This window comes from Lithobates pipiens, unplaced genomic scaffold (assembly GCF_037356315.1).
Source record: "Lithobates pipiens isolate NorthernLeopardFrog02 unplaced genomic scaffold, aLitPip1_a1.2 Scaffold_13, whole genome shotgun sequence".
Taxonomy (NCBI): domain Eukaryota; kingdom Metazoa; phylum Chordata; class Amphibia; order Anura; family Ranidae; genus Lithobates; species Lithobates pipiens.
The window spans coordinates 226,517,344-226,525,240 of record NW_027507718.1 but is presented as its reverse complement, the minus strand read 5'-3'; the positions used below and the strand labels follow the sequence as shown (position 1 = coordinate 226,525,240).

General features: G+C 39.3%; 1 protein-coding gene across 1 annotated transcript in view; it reads right to left on the bottom strand.

Moving 5' to 3' along the window:
* Positions 1-6,219: 6,219 nt before the first annotated feature.
* Positions 6,220-7,897, bottom strand: part of NRTN (neurturin) — a 213,683-nt gene continuing 212,005 nt past the window's right edge. Inside the window, exon 3 of the mRNA XM_077476280.1 lies at positions 6,220-6,681. Coding sequence (XP_077332406.1) covers positions 6,248-6,681 — 434 coding nt within the window. The 3' untranslated portion in view covers positions 6,220-6,247. The remainder of the gene's footprint in view (positions 6,682-7,897) is intronic.

Here is a 7,897-nt window from a genome sequence, read left to right as displayed (position 1 = left end):
TATCCACTATCAGGGTGTAGATTTCATATATGCTGAACACTGAATACTTCACATTTTCCTTGAAATGATTCACGGTCAAGTTCCTCCAGTATTTGCTGGATATGTACTGTGCACTGGTCCATATCATTTGGTGGAGGGGGAACTATGGTGTTGAGTTGTTTTTCAGAGGTTGGGCATCAGCATACCAAAACTTTGTTAGGATGACCACTTCCTGTTCCAACATGACTGCACATCAGTGCACAAAACAAGGTCCATAAAGACATAGATGAGCAAGTTTGATGTGGAGGAAATTGACTGGCCTCAACCTGATAGAACACCTTTGTGGTGAATTAGAGATTGAAGATCGCTTCTGGAAGACTGGTCAAACATTCCCTTAGACACACTCCTAAACCTCGTGAACAGCCTTCCCAGAAGAGTTGAAGCTGTTATAGCTGCACAGGGTGGGCCAACATTGAACCCTATGGACTAAGACTGGGATACTATTAAAGTTCTTGTACATGTAGGCAGTCATCCCAATACTTTTGGTAATATAGTGTACTTTATCATGGACTACACCCTTCAGACTTCACTAGAATAGAAGAGGATGAGAAATGACCCCAGAAGAAAGCACACATAGTCTAATAGCATGGCACAGCTGAACTTTTACATTGCATATTCTGCATTTAGCTTGGCTTTAGCTAAACTTTACAGCACCATTTGCAGGAAGGTTGCCATGAAGACTATAACATTTGGACTAAGAGAAATATCCTCCATACACAGTCAATAATGGTCCTAAAATAATGATCCTAAATGGTCCTAAAACACTGAAATAATGAAAGAATAATGATTAAACTTAAATAGTGAAATATTCGCTTTGCTCCCTATTTATATGCATCTAACAGTAACTTTTAAATTGTTTCCTACCAAAGTATTTTGCCTTGCAAAAAATAAATTAATAATTGAACCCACATCTGATACTTAGTCAGCTGGAGTTTTCCTTTTTAGATTCAGTAGTAAGCATTATTCTACTTGTAAATTGACATTAAACAGGCAAAAATCATGTTTATGTGATTGTAACATTTTATAATAAAATCCACTAGAGGGTGACCATTACCTGTGGAATCATGATCTCACTATCTTCAGGGGCAGGCTCAAACAGAACTTGTTTCAGAGCATAGAAATGTAAACCCCAGTGAGAACATAAATTCAGAGATCAAAACAGGTTGAAACAATAAGGGCTTTTACTGTGTTTTGCCTACCAAGTGTTTAATTAGAAATCCCTGCCAAATTCTACAAAGTACCTAAAATCCTCATTAGCTTTCTGATATCTTTAGCAGAAAGGCCAATATGGAAGGTTGTTCCCTTTTTGTATGTTTCTCAGTTTTTTTTGGGTTTAATCAGAAGTGACATGAAGCAAATGCTCAGTAGGCCAAATATTACAATGTATTTATTAGGCAGTGCAAACAGCAGTTAAGATTTAAAAAGGAAAGTATCATCTTTTAATTTGAATGCATTAAGCTAAAATCTAAACTGCCTTAGTAAATGGGTATTACTGTATTCTTTATCATGTTTTCATTTACACACAGTGATTAGGCAAACAATTATCAAGATAATTTAGCAGAAAAAAGAAAGGAAGCTGGACTTCAAAATAAAAGCCATAAGAATTTAGTGAATGGTCCAATGTGCTAAAGTGCCTCACTCTTTCAGACAGTGGCATTTCGGGTGATCTGTCTAGCTCTAGGCTATTGATTGAGGATTTATAAAATGGCCCTGCACAAGACAGACCATCTGAAACCCTGTCCTTTGAGGGGTGTCTTACAGTGGATCGTTCATTAAATCCTCAACAATGGCTTTGATTTTGTGGTGTTTTCTATTTCTCTTGTTTCTACTATTAAATTGAAGGCAGAGAACAAACCACTTGTGAGCCAGTCCTTGGGCTCTGGAGGTGCATGGGTATAAATATCTGTAGTGGAGCGCAGTATCTTTGATCCTATGGAATCTATCAAGATCATTCACCTCATCTAACCACTAGCTTGTAAGGAATAATTGTAATGCTGTAGCTTATTAATATTTATTCCGTTACTATTATTATAGCTTTTACATGTTTTCCCTCTGAAACTTACACTAGCTATTCTAAGTGGTGCACCATACTTTTTCTGCTAGTGGAGGATACAAGCAAGGGCACATGGGTATTCACCAGATCTATTCCCCAACACCAGTTGAAACATGCAACACCGGTTGAAAGCTTACTGGCTCTTTAATAGGAGATCCCTCCAGAACATTACAGCTATAGCTATAGTTATAGCTGTTGGCCTGTCTAAAAGGGTCTTAAACTGCATGTGAGAGTGTGCAAAAGTGTCAGAGAGGGAAAATGTTGGACTGAAGCAGAATGATCATATGTAAAAAATGGAAGTATAGTGGGTAAGTGGACAAGATGTTCTGGGCACAGTGCACAAAAGTCACAGAAGGTGGAAGACAGTACATATGTGTAGAATGAGCGAAGCAGAAGATTAACAAAGTGGATAAAAAGTGTTGTTGACTGAATGAGACAGATGGATAGAGGAGATATTGGATGGTCAACATATTAAGCAGAAAGAGAAGGTGGATTGGACAAAGTATTGCCAAACATATGGACAGGGAGGAATTGGACTGGACTATTGTGCAAATGTGGCTTACAGAGAAGCAGAAAAAGATGTGATAAAGCAAGAAGTGCTATTGAGACTAAAAACAACACATCTCAAGACTATAGCAGAAGAGACTGTACCCTGGCAAAATGAGCATTCTTTCTTTTTTTTTTTTACTTTGGTTTTTGTGTTTTTAGTACTTCATGTTGAATTTCTAGTATCTTGTATTTTTGGGAAAACAGGTGTATAGGTGCTACAACCTTCCAACATAACAGCTTTGCCCGGTGCTCAGACCTCGAGACTGCTGACACCTCCAACTTATCAAAATAAGGAAAGGGATGGTCGGTACTCAGGAAGACATCCAAAAAATAGTACTTCTTTTTGAACTAAGGCCCCTTTCACACTGCGGTGGTGTGAGTGCTGCTTTACCGTAGTTTTAGCAGCGGTATTTTCGACCACTAGCAGGGGTTAAAACCGCCCCGCCAGCGGCTGAAAAAGGGTTAAAACTGCCCCCGCAAAGTGCCACTGCAGTGGTGCTTTGCCGGCGGTATAGCCGCACTGCCCCATTGATTTCAATGGGTAGGAGCAGTTTAGGAGCGGTGAATAGACCGCTCCTTTACTGCTCCAAAGATGCTGCTAGCAGGACTTTTTTTTACCATCCTGCTAGCGCCCTGCTCCAGTGTGAAAGCCGGCGAGTGAAAAGAGCTGCTTTTTTCAGGCGCTATACAGGCGTTATTTTTAGCTCTGTAGCGCCTGAAAAACGCCTCAGTGTGAAAGGGGCCTAAATGTGTAAATTGCTGTAAAAACAGCCTATACATTTCTGTTCTCTTAGTTATTTACTGTTTTTAAAAGCATTGTACATGTTTAATAAATAAAGAAATACAATTTTGTGGATGTCACTGAAGTGCCGACCATCCCTTTCCTTAATCTTATAGTTTGTGATTTAACATAAAATCATTATAAATGTGCACAAAAGTTAAATTTTTTGTCACATTCGAATCCTATAGATAAGACTCATAGATAATCAGGTTTAGCAGTTTAGACCTGGGTGGGGAAAGTGCTATCTTACATGGATACTGTGTATAAGCTCAGTTACTATGCATACTTTTCACTTAAAACATTATTGCTTAAAAGTTAATCACTTATAAAGACATTAAAATGTATCTCTAGACAAAACTACAGTTTTGGACAGAGTAGGAAAGGGTTAGACCCTATCAAGTTGTTATTTCTATGCGTGTCCTAATTGGGCATATTCACCCCTCTATTTGCTGTGGTGACCATTGTCACTGAAATAAAATGTGATGAGCAATCCAATATTTTAGAGTTTTCCCCCTGAACAATAAGTATAAGGAAATCTTCCAATGGGAAAGGCTGTTCTGAGGACAACTCTAAAATGTTGGATTGTCCCCAGAACAATAGGTAAGGTAAAATATTCTAATAGGAACACATATTTTTGGACAGCTGTCTAAAGCTGGGTATACACGTTCAGTTTTTTTTGCTTGACCAGCAGGTTAAATAGAAAAATCTAGCTCTAGATCTTTCCCACTGTGCTATTGTATTCTGTTAGGGGAACTTCCCCCCTGCCAGAATACACTGATCAGCATTTATGGCCATTGGCTGCAAGTGCTGATTGAATTGATGGTTTTCAGCAAGACTGTTTGAAGAAGCCATGTGTTGGACCAGCTTCTGTTGAACAGATCAGGGTACATACTGAAAATCGGATAGTTCGTGCTGTACCGGCTCACTTTCGGTGCATGTGTACCAGGCTTTAGTGGGAATTGTCTTCACTTTGGGAGAGTTCCACTAACTTCCATTTGCATCTCTGGGACAGGAAGTAAAAAGGAAATCTCCTCGAAGGTACAAATACAGCAAAACATAAACTGGCAAGAGTTGAACCTTTCCATACTCTATCCAAAACTACAAATACGTTTTGACTATACATATAATTTGACTTATGTCTATTGGTATACAATCCCTTTTGAACTTTAGTTCTTTCAAAAAGAGTTAATCCAGTGCAAGCATGCTAGGATGAATACCTATAATTGGTTCAATTTAAACATATTTTTTCTAATGTTTAAAAAGAGTTGTACACAACAACACATTTATTGTTGTACTGTAATTCTTATACACTTTAGAAAGTAGATGCAAATATCTAAATAATTTCTTTTCAGCTGTTTGTATTATATTCCATATATGTATGTCTGCAGCTTTTTCAATGGGAAAGTGTTGTTGCCATTTAAACAAAGGCTTTATGGATGTAGAAAAGATTAGCCATTATATGGTAAGAGGATTAATTATAGCTATAAATATAGATGCAGCTAGCTGTAACTGTAAATTGTAATACTGCACAGAATCCTAAAGACTCGACTTTCTATTTGAGCAAACAACATCGTTTTATCTAGAATAAATAAGGTGTCCAGGAAAGAATAAATGCAGCTTTTGCCATTGAAGAGATCAGTGTTTTCACCTGGCCCACTACTGTATTTTCCACCGGGCTAAATGATGCTGCTGCTAGGCAAAGTCTGCCAGGGATGTGACAGATGACAGTGCTAATGGATCTCACTGCTGATGTTACAAACATATATAGGGTCACAAACCTATAAATATGCAAGCATGTGAGTGACAATTACAGCAGAAGACTACATCCTGCACTTTTCCAGCGAATACGGAACCATTTGTTTTGGGTGGACTTTAGAAGAGAGTTTAAGCATCTATGGGAAAAAAATTATTGTTCCTAACTTTTCTGTCAAGCCACATCTAATGGATTCTGGGTAAATTGCAATATCTTTGTACTAGAATAGCTCATCATTTGTATTTATACATATCTCTAGCATGTAGAATGTAAATACAAAATTTCTTCATGACTATGCAAAGATAATAGAGTAGGTCATATCTCTGTTATAACCAACCCTAGCCTGCTGTGAAAGGTCTTCATAATACTTATAAATAATACCCTTATGGGAAAAAATGTCACCCCATACTAATAGGCATTCAACGACATTTACAGGCAAAACGTGCACATATATAATTAAATATTGTTGATAACCTGTTGTCTGTATATTGATTAGGCTGTTGTAACTGCATAATAAAATGCACACTAGCAACAAGTCACAAACTTTTAAAGTGAAAAAAAGCTAGGATTTTTGGCACAGATAACAATAACTGCTTAATATGTCATACAACGGTCCCCACTCACATCTGTTTGCAAAGTTGCAAATTGTGTATTCTGTTGGTTAAATTAAGCCCTGAAACTTTGAAAGTGGCTATTGGAAGATGAACTGGCTAGACAGCCTTTAAAGCGAACTGGTATTTAGTTTATCATAGTAACAAGGAAGGAGATTCAAACATGCAGCTCAAAACTTTATTCCCTTTTAATTTCTCTGTGTTTACTGCACAGAAATGTCACAAAATAGAAGGGCCAAGGTAACCAAACTCTGTATATGTTACAGAGGACTTTCAACTCTCCACATCCATCAAGCTGTTTTGATTTTTCGAAACCATTTGCTTAGGTAACAAAATCAGGTCTCCATTCTATATAATTAAGTGAGGTAGTAATGATAAATCTTGTGAACTCCTGTTTCCAGGTGACAAAAACAGCAGAGATAGGACATACTCATTATTTTTCTTTCATTTATTAGTATTTGTCAGACGCAGCCACAGTCTTTAGCTGAGACCTCTTTAATAGTATGGTAATGGTTTTTGGAGTCCAGAAAAGAAATATCGTCATCGTATGCTAGAGGCCTGCAGCAAGGTCTTGCTCTCACTTTCTCTTTTTTTATTTTCTTTTTTCCTCGAATGCTCTGTAAAGAGAGGTCGTAGTTGCGCACAGCAGCTTCGCATGTACCACTGCAATAGCGAAATAGGACTGTCTCGTCTGATACATATCCCAGCCCCAACTCGCTGACTCTGACTTCTAACTCCTTTATGGTGCATGGCTGTTTTCGCACACGTGCTCTCTTCATCCTTGGTACATTTTTTGGGTCGTCTCCAGAATGCAAGGACTGGCTGTACCTTTCTACCAGAGTAGATACAAGCTCTCGTATCTCCCCTTGAGTGTAGCTTTCGAAAAGAGCAGTGTCTGTAAAGAAATGTCAAAGTAAATAATGAGTGGCCAAATAAGTAATACCGCTATCATAAAGAAAATATGATGCCTTTTATGTAAACTTTTGAAACTTTCTAACATTTCTCTTACAACTTCAGAATCAGATATAAGCCTGGGTTCACGCTGCCCACGACTTCAAAGGTGTGTGACTTCTGCACGACTTTAAAGTCAGACCCCAGCATGACTTCAGTACTACTTGCAGGCAACTTCTTTAACAGACGTCAATGCAAGTTGGACCAAAGTAGCACAGGAACCTTTTTCTAAATTGGAGAGACTCAAGTAGCAACGAATAAAGCTGTTCCATTGCACAGAATGGGGTCCGACTGGGGTCCGACTTCTGATGCGACAATTGCTCCAAAGTCAGAGCGGTTGTTGCATCAGTATGAACCGGGCCTAAGACAATAGCACCATATTTGATACTGATTCACCAAATGTAAATTTCTGGACATATATCCCAGACTTTTTAGGCACCCTTTCCTTCTGCGTTAGCTCTTATCAAAATAAATTACTACACCAGCCAAAATATATATTGTTTTAAGTTTGGGATAGAGTGTCACTAATCAGTCGCAATCAATAAAATATACCAGAGATTTTAAACCTTTCCCACTCAATCCACACTACAAAAAAATGGTGGTATTCAACTGTAGCTGAGTCAAGCACAACAAATAAAGATATGTAGGTGAAGTACTGGTAAGGATTTTTGTAGGTATTTAAATCTAAATAATTACCGTATATACTCGAGTATAGGCCGACCCGAATATAAGCCGAGGCCCCCAATTTACCCCCAAAAAAACTGGCAAACTTATTGACTCGTGTATAAGCCGAGGGTAAGACATGCCTGTCCATCCCTGTGTGTGTGTCCGTCCATCCCTGTGTGTCCGTCCATCCCTGTGTGTCCGTCCATCCCTGTGTGTCCGTCCATCCCTGTGTGTGTGTGTCTCCATCCATCCATCCATCCCTGTGTGTGTGTGTGTATCCGTGTGTGTGTGTGTGTGTGTGTGTGTGTGTGTGTGTGTGTGTGTGTGTGTGTGTGTCCAGCCTACCTGTGTCCTGAGCCTTTGTCCCGAGCCTCCGTCCCGTGCCGAGCCTCCTTGCCTCCGTGCCTCGCCGCCGTGCCTCGCCGCCGTGCCTCGCCGCCGTGCCTTGCCTCCGGTCCCGTCCCGTCCCGTCCCGTGCCGTGCCGTCCTGTGCC